Source organism: Neomonachus schauinslandi, chromosome 10 (genome assembly GCF_002201575.2).
Source record: "Neomonachus schauinslandi chromosome 10, ASM220157v2, whole genome shotgun sequence".
Lineage (NCBI taxonomy): Eukaryota > Metazoa > Chordata > Mammalia > Carnivora > Phocidae > Neomonachus > Neomonachus schauinslandi.
The window spans coordinates 112,067,212-112,088,051 of record NC_058412.1 but is presented as its reverse complement, the minus strand read 5'-3'; the positions used below and the strand labels follow the sequence as shown (position 1 = coordinate 112,088,051).

Below are 20,840 nucleotides of genomic sequence, written 5' to 3'. Positions count from 1 at the left end.
GCCCTTCTAGCCAAGTACTGAACCTGAGGGGGTGTCGTGGAAACCCCTGAATTTGTGGTTGGCCGGGCAGATATGTGGGCAGCCTGGGCATCTGAGGTGGGGCAGGCTCATGGAACTGAGCCCTTTAACCTGTGGGGTCTGATGCTACTTCCAGGTAGTTATGTCAGAAGTGAGTTGCATTGTTGGGCCGGGAGCTGTTGGAGAATTGGGGCAATGGAGTCAGAAAATGCCACATGATACGCAAGGTGGAGGGGAAATTGTGTGAAAACAGCTGAATAAAAAGTGGGCGCGTCTCGTAGAGAAACGGAGTGGGTCGTGCCGGCGCGAGGGCACCTGCGGTTGCGGCCCTGGAGAAGGGGGTTGCTTTTGCCAAATGCAACCAAGAAGTGAAGGGGCCTAAGGCTCAGCCTGGCTTGATCGTCCGTCTTTCCCCTGCCCTGCGTCCCCTCACCCCCTCACCCCCATCCTTCTGCGGTGTCTCCCGCTGCCTTTCTCCCTGTCCTTACAAAGGCCCTCTCTTGCTGGTGGTCTCCCCTTGATTGACCGATGGTTGGCATTTGCCCAGCAGCCTTTGTGAGCCAGCAAGGCTGTGGGCTCGCCTCCAACTTGCTGCTTTTGAAGTGAGTGGCTTTCGTGCCAGCCCCCGACACGAGAGGAAGACGTGTCCCCTTCGGCAGGGGCTGGGCGGCCTGCCCTCCAGGGCCGCAGCTGCTCCCATCAGAGCCGCGGGCTTCCACTCGCCGTCCCCGCCCCAGCAGACAGACTGGCACCCAAGTCTGCCGGGACCTCCGGCTGCTGGCTCAGGTAGGTGGCTCCAGTCCAAAGGCCGTGGGGTTCGGTTTCGAGTCTGCCCCAGTGAGTTGGCACTGGGCTCTCAGCGGCCTGGGCCCCTGGCAATGGGCTGACCTCTTGGGAGCGGGAGGCACCTCCACTCGACCCATAGCAGGGAGCACTCGAGGCCCGGCCCTCTTGGGTCCTTCGCCCACTGGCACGCAAGTATGGTGCTGGATGTGGAGCCTGGGACAGCGCGCACCCCCCCATTGGTACTCGGGACCCTCCGCTTGGCTGCAGCAGCCCCCGGCCTGTCCTGTCTCTACTGTTGATACAGCCATGGCTAAAGAAATACTCCATTAATACCTCTTAATGCTATGGGACAGAGAATGGTACAAGGCCCCGGGAAAGGCGACAGCGTGGGGCGTACTGGGGGTGAGGAGGACTGGGGTGAACCGAGAGCCATAGTCCAGACCCCGGCCCAGCCCCGCCCTGTGGAAATGAGCACCCAGGGTTACAAGTGTTGTCTCTTTCAAGAGAAGCTGGGCGTCTAGGTTTTAATGCATATCTCTCAATTTAAAATCGTTGACAACCAAGTTTCTAAAATATTGGGGGGGGGCCCCTGGGTGGCTCAGTCGTTAAGCCTCAGGTCATGATCCCAGGATCCTGGCATCGAGCCCCACATCAGGCTCCCTGCTCGGCGGGAAGCCTGCTTCTCCCTCTCCCACTCCCCCTGCTTGTGTTCCCTCTGTCGCTGTGTCTCTCTCTGTCAAATAAATAAAATCTTAAAAAAAATAAAAATACTGGGGAGACTGGTTACAGCCTGTACTAAGAGAACAGGTCTCTGCTTAGCTCTTGTGCTCAGGCCCCTGAGGGCTGCGAGACACTGGCCCCGGCGGGGGGTGGGGTGGAGCTGGGGACAGAATACCTCCCGCCCCCACTGGGCCCCATCTCACTCTGCTGCAGCCCCGCTCTCCTCCCCGGCAGGGGCTCTGTCTGACCCTTTCTTCCTCCCAGGGCAGCGAGGCTGGCAGAGCACAAGACCCTCACTCATGTTCTCAGAGGACTCTGCTCCCAGTGCCTGGGGTCAACGCTTGAGTCTCGTCATTCGGGGACAGGGGGGCAATGCCTGTCCAGGGACCGGAACGTGCCCTGCCCCAGCCCCAGCCAAAGCCACACGCCCCAACTTCTGGAGCCTGGAATCCAGGCAGGCCTTGAAGGGCAGAGAGGCCCTCCGCCTGTCGTGACGGTGATCCACATGGAAGCTCTGATGACGTTGTCACCATCAAGTACCGGATCTCAATGGGAAAGGGGGTTTGGTCAGAGAAGGCAGCAAAACTTCCATCTCTTTCATTTCTGACCAGCACAGACTGACACCAAAACTGTGCCATCTTGCCTGAGGTATTAAAATGGGGATGGCCAGCCCCGCCCCTCAACTGCAGCAGCTTCAAGCGTTCCTGAAAGATCGCTGTCCTCCAACCCTGGATGCCCACCGAGGGGCCACAAGTCTGCAGCAAGGCTGGCCTACCGTCCTTGCCCCCCCCACCCAAGGCCCCATCTGCAGACCCGCTTCCTGCCTGACCCAAGAGCACGCAGCCCCTCAAGTGGGCACAGGGGTGCCTCGACAGGGGCAAGGATCCCCGTGCAGGTCATACCCTCGCTCCACCATTGCCAGGGGCTACCCCACCCTGCCTCGGTGCCCACGGAGCTCACCATCCTGCCCGCGTGCAGGGTCCCAGCCCGTGACGCTTTCACGCCCCCTCACGACATCACACGCATCCTTTCCTGGAAAGCCATTTTAATTAGCTTACACAGGCAGCAAAGAGGGAGACATGGAAGCTGAACCTGATAACGCTGTGCTTTAGACACCGCTAGGTCTCCCCCTGGCTCCGAATGGGCTTAGCAGCAGCTTACAAACCGCAGGCCTCCGACAGCAAAGACAGAGGAGAGTCAGCCTCAGAGAGCCGATGGAGAAGCGGTGGGCTCTGGGTGCTCAGCATTCAGCAGACGAGGGCGGTGGAAGGGGGAGAGAGCATGGACTCACATGGGGCTCTCAGAGGCTCCATCCAGCAGGGCTGTGTTTAAGTCTGGGTCAGGCGGAGGGAAGGGCCTCAGAGAAGAGCTGAGAGGTCTGGCCGGCAAGCCCCAGAGGAAGGGCAAAGGCCCTGGGGCAGATGCAACCATGAACAACACCGACCGCAAGCTTAGACAGGGCCCCCTGCAACACCACTTGAAAACAAAGCCATCCGCACAGCTCGGGGGCCTTGGTCTCTACAAGGCCTGTCTCAGCCACACGCAAAGGCATCTCCCGGGGGGAGAAATCAGAGCCAAAGCACCAGCCCTGTCCCACAGCAGCATGGGGATGTGGGGCTGTCAGCATGGGGACCAGGCCATCCTCAGCTAGTGGCAGTTCTGACAGCTGGGGTGACAAGGAATCCCATTCACCCGGCAACGGCAGCCCCCACTGGTGTCTCCTGGGCCCTGGAGGATGGGGAGGAGAGAAGGTCATGACAGCGAAGACAGTGCCCTCCCTCCGTCACACCCTCAAAGCGCTGCACGCCCCCACTCCGGGCCTTTGCTCGGGCCGGTCCTCCTGCTACGAACGGCCCCCTCGGCCTCAGCTACCTGATGGAGGCAGTCAGTAAGACCTTTCTGGGCTCCCACAGCACCCCCAATTACATGGTCTCAGTCTACGCTCCCCTGGACCCAGAGGAGGCAAAGGATGTGACGGATCTTTGCATATCCTGGGTGGGCCCCGCACCCGGCCCCGGAGACAGGGCGGCTCCCTCTGCCTCCGTCTGTCCTGGTGTCCACCTGGACGGAAGGACGAGCCCCCGTCTCCAGGGACAGACTCCTAACAAAGACGGCCGCCTTCCGTGCAGCGCTCACCCCAGACAGCCCGCGGAGCACCTCCCTTGCACGTTTTCAGCTGACTCAGGAGAAGGCGGGAGAGGCCCTGCCACCCTCTCGGCCAGGGGTCCCCACGTTACAGATGAGCAGCCTAACCCCACGGCCAGGGTGCACCCGCCGGCGACCCGCTCGCCTCTGACCCCAGACCGACTCCTCATCGCTGCCCTGGGCGGGGGGGTGGGGGTGGGGGTGGGTCGGCCACCTTTTTCCGTAAAGGGCCGGTTCCTTCAGGCTTCTGGGGCCATATGGTCTCGGCCTTTGTGGGCCGAATGCGGCCGCAGACAGGACACAACGGATGTACCGGGCTGTGCTCCCAAAACACACTACTTAGGGACAGGACACTTGGATTTCATATCATTTTCACAGCTCACAAGATAGTCTCCTGTTCTTGGTACTTTTCAAACATTTAAAAAATGTAAAAAACGTTCTTACTTTACCAGCTAGACGAATAGCGGTGGCCGGATCTCGGCCCAGGGGCTGTCCCCCGTTCTCTGGCAAGGCCGCCGGGGCACCTCCCCGTAGCACCCCCAAGCCTCTGCTCTCCAGAGGACTCACCCCGGGTCCCCAGCGCGGGCCCTTGGTGACCCAGCAGATTTCCGTGTGGCACACAGTGCAGCGGATCCAGTCACAGCCGTCCTTCTTCTGCACCACGATCCGGCACTGCGGGCAGTGCATGGCCTCGCCCTGCTGCAGCATCGACTGGGGCAGAGTGGGGGGGGGCTTCAGCGCCCGCCCCCAGGCCCCCACCCCCTGCAGAGGGAAGCCGGCTCTCCCCTCTGGAGTCGCGGGCTCACTCCCCTCCGCGGCTCCACCAGGCCTCGCTCTTCCTAACTGCTCGCCACCTGCCCACTTGTCCTAACTAGCTCCCATTTCTGGATGGCGATGACACGAGAACGGGGTGACAGCGTTCAGGGCTGCCTGAACCACAGCCCTCTCTGAGAAGCCCCCACCCGCAGAGAGCTCCCAGAGCTCCAATCGCCAGGCCCTCAGCGCCGACCCTGCCTCACCCTGAGCATCTCTGTTGTCTGCCGGGCGGCCACGTCGTTCTGAGCCCGCAGGGCCAGGTCATCCTGGTACTCCTTGCAGTTCATCTGCTCGTGGATGGCCTGAGGCGGGGCGAGGGGCTCGAGGTGAGAGGGTTCCTCAAGGGGTTAAGAGGCTGAGAGACGTGAGGGGCACTTAATGTCTCTAGAGGATGTCACGGACAGGGCCTCGCTTTATACCCCAAGCACCTATTTTAGGGAAGCGGACAAGGAGGCCAGGGAGGGAAGGCCAGGGTTGTCCCATATGATGATAATAATACCCACGTATGCTAAGTCCTGAGGGCAGAGAAACCCCGACACCCCCTCTCCCCACGACTGCAGCCCCTCCGTCCCTGGCTAGACTCTGCCCCAGTCACAGGCCCGATGCGCCAAGACTGAGCTCACTCAGGCTGCGACCAGGCTCGGACCTGTCTACTCGCCCGAGCCCAGTCTCTTCAGTGGGCAAGTGCTGAGAGGATGAGGGGAGCGAGCGGCCTGAGGTCAGGGTCCGGCAAGACTCCATCTGGGGCCAGGGTTGAGGTCGGCCTGTGATGGGGATTGGGGTTCAGTTAGAGGCCAGGGTCAGGGCTCAGTACTGGGCCGAGGCTCAGCCTAGGTTGAGGTTCCATCAAGGGCCAGGGCTTGGTCCAAGGCTTAGACTCAGTATGGGGCCCAGGCCAGGCCCCATCACGGACATGCAGCTATCTGTCCTGACAGGCTAGGGTCCCAGCTCCTTTCCCAGGAGAACAGGCACTGAACTACAGTGAGCTCCTGGCAGGACGAGGGGGATGGACAGCACGGGTCCCTGTCCCCACCTTACAGAGCAGGCAGTTGACGTGGAAGCACACCGGGCAGGTAAACTCATTGACATCATCCTCAAAGAAGCACCATCCCTTGCAGTCCGGGGTCTTGCAGTGGTAGCTGAAGGCGCTGCGGTTTTCCGCGATGGAGACACCCAGGTCCAGAAACCGCTGGTAATCCTCGGGGGGCAGCAGCTGCCAAAAGGCCCCAACCCGGTTTGCTCGGGGTTCAGAACAGCCGATGAGGGCCCTCCCTGCCCCCACATATCCTCCATAAAGTCCAGCCTAGCTCCGGCTCTTTACTTCGCACCACCCTCGGTGTTTAAAAACTCCATTCAAAAGTGGATTAAAAGTTCTAGAGATGGATGGTGGTGATGGTTGCACAACAATGTCAGTGTACCCAATGCCACAGAGCTGTACACTTAAAAGTAGTGAAAATGAAAAAAAAAGAAAAATGGTAAATTTTGTTATGTGTACATTTAAGGAAAAAATGAACAAAAATAATAACTGGCAGTGCTGGGGAAGATGTGGTTAAACTAGTATTCTGGTACATCACACTCTGAGAAAGCAACGTGGCAGCTGTGTTTCAACAAAATTTCTCTGACCCATTGGGACTCACTCCACTTCCACGAGTTTATCCTAAGCATATAATATATAAGAAGAGACACCACGCAAAACATTCCTTGAAACATTCATTACAAACTGAGAAACGGGAATTATTACAAGAAGAGGTATAAGCACGATAGATGCCATAAGATTTATGATAATCCTTAGAAAAATTCTATGGCAAAAGAGCAAAAGTTGTTGTATCCATGCTGGTAACAATGAAAAAATCATGCCTACTTTCTATATCTGAATTGGGTGGTGGTTACAAGAGTTGTATTTGCCAAAACTCACCCAACCGCATGCTTATAAGGGCGCATTTTATTGCACGCCAAGTTTCCCTTAGTAAACTTGATTTAAAAAGGAATAAAGTCATGTCTGCCCACAGACACCAAGGGAAACAGGAAAATGCAGTCAGGGATTCCCTGGGATGGCAGGGTTGTGGGTGACTTTTCTCTTTGATTCCAGTTCTATGTGGTTTAGGCATGTGTTTTGTAAAGATAAGCTCCACTGCATTACTCTGCTGATCCCTGCCCCTTTCTCCCTCTGCCACACCTGACCTTCTCTGAGTCTTGGGTCAACCCCCAAGGGCTCTGGGGAAGCATGGCCCCTGCAGCCCCTTGGCAGGAACTCTGGTCCCATCACAATGCCCTTGGTAGGGATGGACCTCGAGGAAAAACCTCTGGGTAATCACCATGGGTGCCAGGACATATGGAATGACTGACTCCATGTCTGGGAGCTTTCCAGGCCGCAGTGAGAAGGCCTTAGCAACCCCCTGGAGCCGCCCTTCCCTGATGCCCCACAGACAACAGATAAAAGGGGCTGTTCTTGGTGTAGGTGAAGTTCCCCAAGCTCTACCCTTTCTGCACCCCCCCCACCCTTTTCAGCTGAGGTAGACCCCCTGGGCTCCAGGAAATACTAGGAGCAGTCAAGGAGGTTCGCAGAAGCAGGATCCTAAGGGAGAGGCAGGAGGAACAGAGGTCTTGGGGACGTGCCTGTGGGGTCTCCCATGTGGACCTCAGCCATCTTTGACCCTGCCTCATGTTTTGGCCTGGGAATCCCAAGATGCCCATTTCTGAGAAGCCCCTTCCCAACAGTTTAAAAACCATGAATGAAGCCCAACAGTCAATTTTCCAGGTGGGGAAATGGAGACTCACAGAAGGGTGAGAACTTGGAAATAATACTGATAATAATAACAGTGAATGTGCACACCTGGACGCCTACAGCACTGGAATGGACTGCTGGAGGGATGGCCCCATTTATTCATGTCTCCCTGATGCCACACCCTTGGGTGGTCCCCTCTCACAGGGACTCTGGGCTTGAGCATGCTCAGTGGGAGGGCAGCGAGGGAACGAAGAGGGGAGGTACTCTTGCACTGAAGCCCCCTGCTGGCTGCTCTTGGAACCTGGGGACCATCAGCCGGGGAGCAGGCCTGGCCTGCTTGACCCAGCCAGAGAGCAAAGTGGAAAGAGGCCCAGCCGCCTGCCGCACCGCGCCCCGCCCGCCCGCCACTGCAGGTAAGACCATCCTGAATCAGTCCAGGACAGCTGACCCACCAGCTAAACCCACCTGAGGCCGGCCAGGCCCAGCAGGAACTAGCAAAATCAGGAGCTACAAGAATTGTCTGGCTAAGCCCAACCCCAATGACTAACTTGCAGATTCATGAACTAAATAAACAGTGTTGTCTGAAGACACTATGTCTGGAAAATTTGTTATGCAGCAAAAGCAAACTGATACAGGGCTCACCCACCGTGTGTCAAGCACAACTCTAGAATCTTTACACACACTCTTCTCCTATATTCTTCACAGCCTTTGAAGGCTAACTTCGACCCTAACTGAGATGAGAAAAGCAAGGCATGGGTTGAGTATCTGACTTGAGGTCACCGGGGCCAATGGGCCCAGTTTCCCCACTCCTAACGCCTCTGCTGTCTTTCCTTCACAACGGTGGTTTCTTTACCAGCTACATGCCCCAAGTCCCGACCTCTTCACTGCTTGCCCCCCGGCATCCCACGTAGAAGGGTCTGGATAAATGTGTGCTGTCTGAGATGTGCTGGCTCAGGGCGTGCCCCTCCCTCCCCCGCTCCCAGGCCTTACCGCCCGGATCTCTCTCTCCAGCAGCTTGCCTGAGCATGAGTAGGTGTTGTCAATGAAGGGGCAGGAGACCTCGGCCTCCTGGCTGTTGCGGATGGTGCCCTGCAGACACTCCCTGGAGGGGGAGTGGGGTGAGGGGTGGAGGTTAGGGTCATCTGAAGCCCATCTGACTCCTCACGTGGTGAGGCCTGACCCCAGGGAGGCTTTTCCTCAGTACCTCCCTTCCTATCCCTCCCACAAAGCCATCACCAAGGCCTCTACCTCTGTCTACCCCGCCACCACCCCCACTGCTCTGGTCTAGGCCCCCATCACTTTCACTGGGATCCCTGTGTCCACCTGTCCCCAGCAGCCTCCCACCCCGACCTGCCCAGAACAAACCTGCACCCCTCACTACGGCTCACAAGAACCCCAGGGACAGGTCCTCCCTAACACCTCTCTGTCCATCCCTCTGCTCTGGCCACACCGACCCCTGCTTGCTGCAGATGGGCCAGGCACACCCCTGCACCAGACCTTCTGGTCTCTGTTCAAGTGCTACCTCCTGTGGGGCTTCCCTGACCCCCTCCTGAAGCAGAGCCCCTGGGTTTTCTTTCCTCATAATTCACCGGGACTTAGATCTGACACAATTTACAATTATACGAGTCATGATTTGATTAGCAGCAGCCTCTCCACTGGAAGGTAAGCTCCAGGAGGCAGGAACAGCTTTTGTGTTCACCCCTGGATCCCTAGGCCTAGCCCGGTCCCTGGCACCCAGGGGCCACTCAAGAAACACCTGCTGTGATGAAGGAGGACCCCGTTTCCAGAGCCCAGGGCTGGCAGCCTGCCCACCAGCCAGGCAGCGAGCGGGTTCGGCTCAGGCTGCCAGGGACTGGGCCTCAATGCCCTCGGAGGGGCCCGCGCGGACGGCGGCTTGAGGGCCGGAACCAGAATGCCTGAGCAGTGTGGCCGCGAGGAGGCGGCAGGCCTCTCTGCACCTCCCACGCCTCCTTGGCAAAATGCGGTGACAGCGCCTACCTCGCAGGTTTTTGCGGGCATCCAATGAGATGTAAGCGCACGGGCCCCACCCACTCTCAGCCCTCCGGTAACTGGCGGCTGCGAGAAACGCGGCCCTGCTGGGGGTGGGGGTGGGGGTGGGGGCCGCACCTGCAGAAGGCGTGCAGACACTCACGCAGCACCACGGCATCGCCGGGCGCCAGCACCAAGTAGCACACGGGGCACTCGGTGGGCTCGGTGTTCAGCACCAGGCTCCTCTGATCCAGCTGGACGTGCTGCAGGTAGTTCCCCTCCTGCTGCTGCTGCTTCCGCTGGGCACACGGGGCGGGGCCGCGGGGCGGGTCAGGGTCTCAGGGGAGGGGCAAGCCACGAAGGGGGCGGGACCAGGTCAGACCCCGGAGGCGGGGCAAAGCTGGCGGAGAGTCAGGATCCCTGGGTGGGGATGGGGGTGGCCTGGCCGTAGGCAGGAGACGAGATGCTGGGAAGGGTGGGGCCAGCGCGAGGCCAGGAGGCGAGGGGGGAAGCCACGGGCGGGAGGCGGGCCAGGCTGGGGCAGGTCGGGGCTGCAACCAGGGGTCAAGCCACGCGAGGGAGTGATGGCGGTAGGGAAAGGAAGGGGGTTAAAGGTCTGAGGGGGTAGTCTGGGAATAACAGGGCTCACATCCCTGCCAAGAAGCAGGGCACGGCTGGGCAGGGGGTGGGGTCGGAGCCGGTCAAGGTCACAGAGTGGGTCAGGGGTATGGAGGTGGTGATAAAGCTAGGGAGCAAGGCAAGACGGGAGAGGACGGGGTCTGGGCCAAGACTAGGTAAGACCACAAATGAGGTCATGGCTGGGGCGGGGCAAGGACAGCACTGGATCCAAGGGGAATGCAGGTGAGGGTTGGGGGGCATCCGATCAGAATGGGGAACACTCAGGATCTGGTATCTGTGTAATCAGAGCTTGTGTCAGGATGGGGGGGCAGAGCTATGGGAGGGGCAGGACAGAGGGCGGGGTCAACCTCGCAGGGAGAGGTGAAAGGCTGGGTCCAGGCTCATAGGAAGTCAGGGATGAATCACAACAGGGAGGGAGGGGGTCAGAAATAGTAGGGTCCAGGGTGAGGTGACGTCTGAGTGGAGCAGGAGCTAGGTCACAGGCGGATAAGGAGGAGGTGGACAAAAGCACGGTCAGAGCTAGGGTACCGGAGTCACAGCCAGGGGAGTTGTCCGCACAGTGGGTGTGGGAGTCAAAGCTAGGGGCGGAGCCACAGCCCCAGTGGGGGCGGGGCATGTGATCACAGCCAGGGAGCAGGGTCTCAGCACCTAAGACCTCCAGGAGAGGGCGAGTCACAGTCAAGTGCAGAGTCAGCACCAGCGGTGGGCTCAGGAGGGGGCAAGGCGGCAACGCGGAAGGAGCGGCAATGCGGAGGTGCCTCCCTTCCAGTCCTACGCCTCCCCGCCCGGTCTGCGCGTGTTTGTCCCGGGACTTCCGCGCCCACCTGCTGGTACTGGCGCAGCGCCTCCTCCTCGCCCGCCAGGCGCGCTCTCTCCTCCTCGTCGGGCTGGTACGAGGCAGGGACCTGGTAGGCCTCAGGCCGCGCCCGGCAGCACATCTCGCAGCCGGGCCTCGTGGGCTTGTTAATGAACGTGCAGCCGGGGCACTGCCAGCCCACCTGGGAGCAGAGTCGGGGAGTGGGGGTTGAGCACGGCGCGGGGAGTCGGGCGGGGGCGGGGCCCGGGAGCGCGGAGGCGGAGTCGGGGGTGGGGCGCGCGGTCACCAGCACGCGGAGGCGGGGGCGGCTTACCGGCGGGGGTTCGGGCGTGGCGTCGGGCTGGCCCCGCCCCGGCTCCTGGGGGACTCCGGGCTTCGTGGGGCCGGGCTCCAGAGGGCCCCGGGGCTGCAGCGTGAGGTCCTTGAAGCCCAGATCTAGGGAGGAGGGTTTAGGGGGTGGCAGATCCAGCAGCCCACTTCGTGCACACTCTGAGCCAGCCAGGCGCCCTGCGGCCCCTCCCCCCCCCCCCCCCCGCGCACCGCTCCCTCCTCCCTGGGGGAGTCTCCAGCTCGGTTCCCCAGGTGAGCCTAGACCTGGCTGAATGTCCGGCTCCTACAGGGTCAGGGGCCCTCCTCCACGCGTGAGTGCTCCTGCGAGCGCCCGCTTAAAAACCCGGGCCTAAAAACCGGCCTCCTATGCTCCTTATGTCATACACCTAGAGGCCCAATCACTTCTGAGATGCTCCTGACAAATACTGAATCTGCATCCATTCACGAGGGGATATCGGACAGAAAAAAAACCCAAAAAACAAAACTGGCCGGACTTTTCAAATATCAGGAAAGTCAAAGTAAGACTGAAGACACCAAAGACTGAAAGACCCTGAGAGACATGAGGCCACTGCCAGGTGTCTGGCTACAAAGGACATTCGTGCAACAACTGGTAAAATCTGGGTAACATCTGTGGATTAGATAATAGTATTTCATCATTGTTAATTTCCTAAAGTTGGTAGTTGTATGTTTACCACATGTAAGAAAATGACCCCTTTTCCAAGAACATGAACACTGAAGTATTTAGGCGAGAGGGACATCATGTCTGCAACTTCACAACAGTTCAGAAAAAAATTATTTAGACATATATAAATAATTATATAGAGAGAATGACAAAGCAAAGTAATTGTGGTGAAGTGTTAGTATTTTGGGGAATCCACATGAAAGGTACTTGGGAATTTGTTATACAATTCTTTGTACAATGTTGCAACTTTGCTATAAGTCTGAAATACTTTCAGATGATAAGCAAAAAATTTAGAATAAACGCTATTATTGTCATCATCATATCCAATGTACAGATTTAGAAACCGAGGAACAGAGACTGGAAGGGACGTGCCCGAGGTCGTCCAGCTGATGAATGCCGGAGCCAGGACTGAACTCAGCCCCCCTCCTCCCCCAGACCAGCTGCTCTCAAAATGGCTCTGAAATGGCTCCCTCCGGGGTGCCCTTTGTCCTCTCTTCCCCACTGTGGATAAGGTCCTCCCGGTGACAGCTCCTGACCAAAAGCCACGGGCTCTGCGCCCTCTCACCCTGCGATCTCAGGTGAGTCCCATGGCGCTCAGAGGCAGAGCCTCACCTTCCAGCATCCGCAGCTGCCTCTCCCGCTGCAGCTCCTGAGGGTTCAGTGAGGTGTTGCAGGCTGACAGCAGATAGAGGTAGGCACTGTCCCCATTCCGCCGCACCCCGTGGGAGTGCAGGGTCTCTTGGTCCCGGGCCAGCCGCTGCCCAATCACCCACTGCTGCAGGACGGGCGGAAAGCCATAGTCCAGGAATACCTGGGGGGGGGGAGGGCGGGGTACGGAGAGCAGGAGAGTGAAAAGGGAGGATCAGAGTAAAGAGAGGTAGAAGCAAAATGGGAAGCATGTGCCCGATGTTTCCCTTTAGTGTGGCCCCGCCCCTGCCAACTCACCATGTCCTTGAGGGAAGCCACGGTCATGTCAGGGCGCACGGTGAGCCAGATGCTGACCGTGTACATCTGAGCATCCTCCACGCTCACCCACAGCCTGCGGAGAAGGTCACAGGTCCAACCCCGGCCACCAGCTATTGGCACGGGCGTGTCTGCACACTTGTGCACGCGTATGCATGTGTACAGACCCAAGGGCACACGCCCACACCCCGCTCCGGGGTAAAGGCCTTTCCTGGATTCCCACAGCACTGGGCTTCCTTCTTGATCAGAACCCACCGCGTAAGCCCCTGCAACGGCTTGGCACTGCTCTGAGAATCAGATCCACGCTCACCATGGCACACCAAGGCCTCTGCGATCGGCCCCTCCCCGCTCTGCAGCCTCCTCTCTCATTCTGTCCTTTGGTCCTTAGCCAAGCCACCAAGTTGTTATGTACTATATGCCAAGACACGTCAAAGCACTTCATATGTTTTAGCTCATTTAATGCTCTCCACGAACCCATGAGGCAGCTACTGCTGTCACCGCTGCTTTATGGGTAAAAGCCCGAGGCACAGCCAGGTCACACTGACTCTACTGAGTAAGCACTGAATGACTGTGAGACGCAGGATTCCAAGCCGGTGTCATTCCAGACAAACACCAGCCTTCTCAAGGACCCTTCAACGTTTCTGGAAGATCAAAAGCATGAAAAGGAAGGGCTGAGATAAAAAACAAGAACAAAAACAAAACAAAACAGAACTGATCCCAAAGGAAACAGAAAAATCAGAATACAGAACAAGAAGAGCAAGGAGCAATCAACAAATGAGGACAAGCTCCTGGAAATGTACAACGTGACTCCTGACTAACCTAACCTTCAGCTCCAACTACAAGTTCACAAGAAAAACTGGAGATCCTAAATGACAGGCTGAGACAGCAATTAAGAAATCCAGAATGTGGGAAAATTCTGGAAGTCCAAGACCCGGTTTCTTAAATTAATGGCATAAAAAGAGAGGGAGAATAAAAAGGACGATATTAAGAAATGTTACGTGGGGGCGCCTGGGTGGCTCAGTCGTTAAGCGACTGCCTTCGGCTCAGGTCATGGTCCCAGGGTCCTGGGATCGAGCCCCGCATCGGGCTCCCTGCTCGGCGGGAAGCCTGCTTCTCCCTCCCCCACTCCGCCTGCTTGTGTTCCCTCTCTAGCTCTGTCTCTCTCTGTCAAATAAATAAATAAAATCTTTAAAAAAAAAAAAAAAAAGAAATGTTACGTGTAGATCTCCTTTGGCTCCTGACGGGAACAAACCTACTATAAAAATTGTTAGTGAGATAATCAGGGAAATTTTAATATAAACAGTATTAGAGGATTTTAAGGAATTATTACTAATAATTCCTTAATTATTGTTAGGTGTGATAATGAATCCAAGTTCATAAACAAGCCATGGGGAGGTAATGTACAGCACGGTGACTATAGTTAACAATACTGTGTTGTATATCTAAATATTGTTGAGAATAAGTCTTAAAACCTCTTATCACAAGAAAAAATAGGGGTGCCTGGCTGGCTCCGTCAGTAGAGCATGTGACTCTTTTTTTTTTTTTTAAGATTTTCTTTATTTATTTGACAGAGAGAGAGCGCAAGCAGGGGGAGCGGCAGGCAGAGGGAGAGGGAGAAGCAGGCTCCCCGCCGAGCAAGGAGCCCGCCTGAGATCATGACCTGAGCCAAAGGCAGACTGAGCCACCCAGGCGCCCCTAGAACATGTGACTCTTGATCTTGGGGTGGTGAGCTGAAGTCCCATGTTGGGTGCAGAGATTACTTAAAAATAATAATAATCTGTAAGTATGTGAGGCAATGGACGTTAACTTACTGTGGTCATCACTGCACGATACACACGTACCAAATCATTATGGCGTCCATCTAAAATGATTCTGAGCCTCCACTTCCAACGTGTGGACAGGAGGAGGGGAGCTCCTCACACAGCCCCCAGCGATTCTCGGGCACCAGTAGGGCGTCCTACATTGCAACTCAATTCTGATCCCATCCGCCCAGAGACAGCAGCTGCGTCCACAGGTTGAGGGCTCAGCCCGATGAGCCTGCCCCTCCCCCCATGCCAATCACAAGCCCGGGTTGTCAGCTGTGCTGTCTCATCAGCTATAGAGTTGGGGGTTCCAACAGCCCACTCCTCGGGTTCAATTAATTTGCTAGAGCAGTGCCTAGAACTCGAACATTTTACTTACTAGATCACTGGTTTATTATAAAAGGATATAATTCAGGAGCAGCCAGATGGAAGAGACACACAGGGCGAGGTATATGGGAAGGGGTGAGGAGCTTCCATACCCTCTTGGACTGTACCGTTCTCCCCAAATCTCCATGTGTTCACCAACCCAGGAGCTCTCTGAACCCTGTCCTTTTCAGTTTTTATGAAGATTTCATTACGTAGGCATGATTGGTTAAACCACTGCCACTGGGGACTGATGCAACCTCAGCCCCTGTCCCCTCCCAAGAGGTCAGAGGGATGGGACTGAAAGTTCCAACCCGCTAATCACCGGGGTTGGTTGCTCTGGTGACTAGCCCCTATTCTTAGGTGATCTGGGGACATTCCAAAAGTCACCTCATTCACATAACGAAAGGCACCTCACATTCTCATCACTTACAAAGTTCCAAGGAGGTCTGTGCCAGGAAAGGACAAAGACCAAATATGTATTCCTTATTATAAATCACAATATCACATCCCCTTAAACTAATACAATGTTATATGTCAGTGATATCTCAGTAAAACTGTGGGAAAAAAAATGTCCATGTAAACGGTGGACACAAATGTTCCCGGCAGCAGCATTACTCGTATTAGCTGAAAAGTGGAAAAAAACCAAATGTCCATCAAATGATTAATAGATAGAGAAAATATGGTATATCCATACAGTGGATTATTATCCAGCAACAAAAAGAAATGAAGTTCTGGGGCACCTGGGTGGCTTAGTCGGTAAGCATCCGACTCTTGATCTCAGGGTCGTGAGTTCAAGCCCTGCACTGGGCTCCACGTTTAGGGGAGCCTACTTAAAAAAATAATAATAAATAAACAAAAATAAAAGGAATAAAGTTCTGATACATGCTACAACACGGATGAATTGAGAAAACATTATGCTAAGTGAAAGAAGCCAGACACAAAAGGCCACATGTTGTATGATTCCATTTATATGAAATATCCAGACTAGGCACAACCCTGGAGATAAGTACATTAGTGGCTGCCTAAGGCTGGGGTTGCGGAAAGGCAGGGAGATGAGGAGTGACTACTAATAAGCACAGACCTGGGTTCTGCAGGGGGTGATAAAAACGGTCTATAAGGGGCGCCTGGGTGGCTCAGTCGGTTAAGCGTCTGCCTTCGGCTCAGGTCATGATCCCAGGGTCCTGGGATCGAGCCCCGCATCGGGCTCCCTGCTCCGCGGGAAGCCTGCTTCTCCCTCTCCCACTCCCCCTGACTGTGTTCCCTCTCTCGCTGTGTCTCTCTCTGTCAAATAAATAAAATCTTTAAAAAAAAAAAAAAACGGTCTATAAGTGGGGCGCCTGGGTGGCTCAGTCGGTTAAGCGTCTGCCTTCAGCTCAGGTCATGACCCCAGGGTCCTGGGATCGAGCCCCGCATCGGGCTCTCTGCTCAGCGTGGAGTCTGCTTCTCCCTCTCCCTCTGCCCCTCCCCCTGCTCTCGCTCTCAAATAAATAAATAAAATCTTAAAAAAAAAAAAAGTTCTATAATTGATTGTGGTGATGGTTGCACAACTCTGAATATACTAAAAGCCTTGAACTATATACTTTAAATTGTTGAACTGTATGATACGTCAACTCTATCTCAATGAAACCATTAAAAAATCAAATGGGATCCACCAGGATCATTGAAAATCACAACTATGAAACTACTGTCTTACTATGTATGCAGCAGCAAAAAAGCAGCAGGAAAAAGATAAACCCCGCCGTTTATCGAGTGACTGATATGTGCGAGGCACAGTGCTAAGCATTACAACATCAAGCTTAAGTCTCCTGGAGAAAGACTAACAGTATCCATCCTCCCTTGCTTCTCTTGCTAACAGAACCCCTGAATTCTAGTTGGATACCTGGTCACATTTCACAGCCTCCCTTCAAGCTGAGTGTGGCTGTGAGAGTAAGTTCTGGTCCGCAGGAACTTAGTGGAAAAAGTGTGCAACTTTCTCAGCTGTGTGCTCTTAAGTGTGGGAGGGGGTGTCCTTCTTCCCTTCTGTAGAGGCCGCTTTGGGGCAACAAGCTGGAGCAATGGAAACTTGATCAAGGCAAAAGGGCCCACAGCAACCACCAAAGCTGAATGCAAATAGGCTCATTAAGCGACCCACCTCAAAATCTGCATAGCCCTAGCTCACAATGGCTTACTTACACCAGACACAGTTACCAATAAAGGGAAAATTCCATCAGTTCCCAGTCCCCTACTTCCCTACTCTGCCCTTTAACTCAGCCCCCTACCCAGCCTCATTGAAGACAGTCGGTTCTGCTGTCCCGCCCACCGCTCCCCTGCAGTGTATTCAATAAACTTCTGTCTCCTTTGTTCGGCCTAGGGTGAATTCTTTCACCTCCTGGGGCCGCCAGCTCCCACCCGGTTGGGTGGCCTCATATTTGGCCCTCCCCCCAACTGATCGGGAGAGAAACCACACCTTTCTCCTTACTGCTGACAAGAATGCTGATGTGATGGCTGGAGCTGGAACAGCCATTTTGGACGATGAAGCAAACCTCAGAATGGAGTCCATGAATGACAGAAAAACAGGACAGAAGCATGAGTCTCTGAGGACTACAGGAAGCACAGCCTCCACATCTAGACTGCCTGCCGTCAAACTTATTTATGCCACTGTTATTAGGTTTTTTCTGTTACATGAGGACTAACATTCTAATACATCTTCTAACCACCCTATGAGATAACTTACTATTATTGCCCCATTTTAAAAATTTAAAAAACCTTGAAGCTCCAAGAGGTGAAGTGACTTGCCATAGATCTCACAGTTGATTAGTGACAGAGCTTGGGTTTGAACCTAGGTCTCTGACACCAGAACCTGCCACTAAACATAACTGTTCTATAGGCAAGAATATATTGTGGTCCGCTGCAGTTCGGGAAACCCTAAGTCTTTGGCCACCCATGCACTCCTTACCTGATGTCCTGTGTTGGGGAGACCTCGGGCTTTAGTCGCACACTCAGGGGCACCCGTTGCTCTGCCAGCCAGATGGCACACTGCACTGCCACCTTTTCATCCCCGCCTGCCACTGCCCGGCTGAGTCTCAGGGCCATCTCCTCGGCTGAAATCCAGCACAGTGGAAGCAGGTTAGCACAGGGTTTATCTTTCAGGAGCTGGGGGTGAGGGAGGTGGTGATCCCTTGTACATGGTGCTTCCTCTGTCTTCCTGGTGAACTCCTACATATCCTTCAGTACCCAATTTAAAAGTCCCTTTGTCTGAGGGGCCTTCTCTGAAACTCCCCATTCCCCCTCCCTGTTCATTTGGTTCTATTTTTCCTTCATATTCCCAGGTCCCCATACTTCCATTCACTTATCTGACAAGCATTTATTGAGCTCCTACTGTGTACCAACTATTGCTGTAGAAACTGGCATTCAGCAGTGAATAAGATAAACAGGGTCCCTCTCCTCATGGACCTCCCAGCCCAGTAAGGAGACAGACAACAGAAAAAAATTCAGATTGTGATCCATGCTGGCAAGGAAATAAACAGGGTAAGATCAGGGAAGGCCTCTAGGAGGAGGTGACGCTGAAGCTGAGACCAGAAGGAGAAGCTACATATGTCCAGACCCTGTTAGGGAAGAGTATACCAGGTGGAGAGAAAGGTAAGGGCAAAGACCTTGAGCAAGAAATGGTTAGATGAGAACAGAGAGAAGCCAGTGGAGCTCCATCAGAATGAACAAGGGGGTGAATGGGGTAAGACTATGAGGTCAATAAAGCCCAAAGGGCCTTGTGGGCTAACCAAGGGCTCTGGCTTCTGTTTTAAGAACACAGAGGAGCACCTGGTGGGGGGATTTAAGCAGGGTGATGACATGACTTGACATGCTCTACAATGCTGGGTGGAGGAAGCAAGACGGGAGGCAAGGGCCCCTGATATTCAGGTCAATTGAGATCTGTCTCCCCCACCAGCCTGCGAGGTCTCCTGTGCCCTCCAGGAGCTCCCTACCCCATCGCAGCAGAGTTGGCTCACGGTGGCCTCAGGGGCATCCCATAATTGAATGAAAAGCCTCTGGCAGCAACCAGGCCCCAAAGAAGGAAACTGAGGGGCAGGTGGGTAGAGGAAGGACACTGTTAAAGCTCCCTCTCCGGGGTCCTTCTGGGGAGGGGAGGCCGGGTCCTGCCGGGGCCCACTTCCTAACGGAAGTTTCCCAGCCGCCTCCAGGGGGTGCCCACCTTTCTTGGTCTTCTCGTCCATCTGGCTTGGTTGCGCCCATCCCCCCGGGCGGGGGCAGCAGCTCCGGAGAAATGCTATCCCTGGGTCACCTGGCAGAGGACGGACGACCACAAGCAACTCAGCCCCCACCGGTGGCCTCCAACGCGGCCCGAGCCCTCTTTGTGCCTTGGTGTCCCCAGCGGCAATCGGGTAACATCCCAAGCACCGGGGACCGGGTATGGGAAGAGGCCGGGACCCCGCGTGGGAGGTGAAAGGGCAGGCGGCACAGAGCCAAGCCCACAATGCGCGACAGAGGAAACGGGACAGGCCTGGGGCGGGGATGAGAGTGACGCCGCACAGCCGGGCGCTGTTTAGCCCCCGCGGAGGGGCCCCACTTTCCGCTGCTGGGATCGCCCCTGGCGCCCAGGATTACAGCCACATTCTCTCCCCTCCGGGGTGGCCTCAGACAGTGGGGAAGGGAAGAGAGCAAGCTACAGCGGAAGGGAAAGTGAAAGTGGAGGCCCCGGAAGTGGGGCAGCAGATTGTCGGGACATCCGGACACCCCCCGCCCCCACACACCGCCCGGCCCATCCAGGGGCGGCTGCCACCTACGCAGTCCCCGGCGGTCCCCGCCCTGCTCCGGATCACGGCGGTCCGGGTGCTCAATGACCTTGACCGGAGTGACCCCTGTTGGGCTGACCTCAGACTCCCGGACCCTCACTCACCGGCCCTGCCGCGCCCGCAGCGCCGCGGGAAGGGGCGGGGCCCGGATTGGAGGGGCGGGGCCCGGATGGGGGCGGGGCCGTGACTGCCGGGGCGGGGATTGGCCGGTATTGGGGTGGGGCGCAGCGCGGAGCCACCCCGGCTCAGCCTCCGCGGACCCACCCGCACACCTGAGGGTGAGCCGCGTCCTCGGCTCTGTTTGCTGAAGACCAGCGGAAGCTCTGGCCTCACCTGACGGCTTCTCCTTTTGGCCCCAGCAGTCCATTTTCCACCTGCTGCCGGAGGGTCCCTAGAATGTCAATCAAACCACTCCTCAACACACTCGCAGTAGTTCCCAACACTCTCATGGCAAAGTAAAAGCCAAGGTCCTCCCCACGGCCTGCAAACTACCTCTCCTCCTTCTCTGACTACTGTTAAACCTAAAATATAAAACAGCCAGTTATTTTCCCAGCAAAATGGGTTTATTCAGGAATAGCCAAGAATTGCAATTTGGGACATTCAAGCTATGAAAAACCATGGGCAAGTCTAACAAACAAAGCAAAGGAACATTATTTTACTGAGAAGGAGGAAACTGGGAGGGGTGCTTTGAGCCAAAATCCATTGGAGAAAAGCAAGAGTTCAGGGTGATGACAGGCTCTCATTGGCGGAGTTACAGAGGTAGTGGATTTCTTGTAGGGGATGCAATGCACATCTTTCCCTGTCGGGGCCTGTAGTTGATACTTTCCTATTGAGGACTCTTTGTTGGGGTGTGTAACTGACAATTCCTCCTGTAAGGGACTTCCAGGGGTACCTGTCAGACCTCCCCTTCCTGGCCTCCCCACTCCATTTTAGTGAGGTCTCCCTTGATTACTTGGCTCACTCCACTCAAGCCCATTGGCCTCCTAAGTCCTGCAACAAGGCAGACACACTCCACCTCAGGGCCTTTGCATATGCCATAACCCAAATATCCTTATAGCTTGCTTTCTCCCTTTAGTTTGGTCTTTACCCTAGAGTCTTCCCCGTCCACTGTATCTGAAATTTCACACACCCACATACATCCAGCATTTCATATCCTCCTTCCTGGCTTCATTTTTTTTTTTTTTCTACAGCATATGTTACTATCTAATGGCATATTTTACTTATTTATCTTGGGGTTTTTTTTGTTTTGTTGTTG

At 55.5% G+C, this 20,840-nt stretch overlaps 1 protein-coding gene across 3 annotated transcripts; it reads right to left on the bottom strand.

Moving 5' to 3' along the window:
- Nucleotides 1-2,562: 2,562 nt before the first annotated feature.
- On the bottom strand, nucleotides 2,563-19,721 carry RBCK1 (RANBP2-type and C3HC4-type zinc finger containing 1). 3 transcript variants are annotated; one of them, XM_021689175.1, is made up of 13 exons: nucleotides 19,690-19,721; nucleotides 18,985-19,074; nucleotides 17,734-17,878; nucleotides 12,613-12,706; nucleotides 12,280-12,478; nucleotides 10,969-11,090; nucleotides 10,663-10,836; nucleotides 9,338-9,498; nucleotides 8,201-8,312; nucleotides 5,519-5,698; nucleotides 4,689-4,787; nucleotides 4,237-4,380; nucleotides 2,563-3,252 (listed from the first exon to the last, which is right to left on the bottom strand). In XM_021689175.1, the coding sequence occupies exons 2-13, from the start codon at nucleotides 19,004-19,006 to the stop codon at nucleotides 3,172-3,174; spliced, it is 1,533 nt and encodes a 510-aa protein (XP_021544850.1). In that variant the 5' UTR covers nucleotides 19,007-19,074; nucleotides 19,690-19,721; the 3' UTR covers nucleotides 2,563-3,171. The 3 variants fall into 3 exon arrangements, with proteins under 3 accessions (XP_021544850.1, XP_021544852.1, XP_021544854.1); XM_021689177.1 differs by lacking the exon at nucleotides 18,985-19,074 and having other exon boundaries at nucleotides 19,690-19,701; XM_021689179.1 differs by lacking the exons at nucleotides 2,563-3,252; nucleotides 4,237-4,380; nucleotides 4,689-4,787 and adding an exon at nucleotides 5,137-5,249.
- Nucleotides 19,722-20,840: the final 1,119 nt, after the last annotated feature.

What these genes read in the sequence shown, in the direction of transcription:
- RBCK1 (XM_021689175.1), bottom strand. Translation starts at nt 19,006, where the DNA reads ATGGACGAGAAGACCAAGAAAG. An exon ending in GGACGAGAAGACCAAGAAAG is followed by an intron (nt 17,879 to 18,984) that starts GTGGGCACCCCC and finishes GCTGGATTTCAG; the next exon opens with CCGAGGAGATGGCCCTGAGA. An exon ending in CCACGCCCGAACCCCCGCCG is followed by an intron (nt 10,837 to 10,968) that starts GTAAGCCGCCCC and finishes CTCTGCTCCCAG; the next exon opens with GTGGGCTGGCAGTGCCCCGG.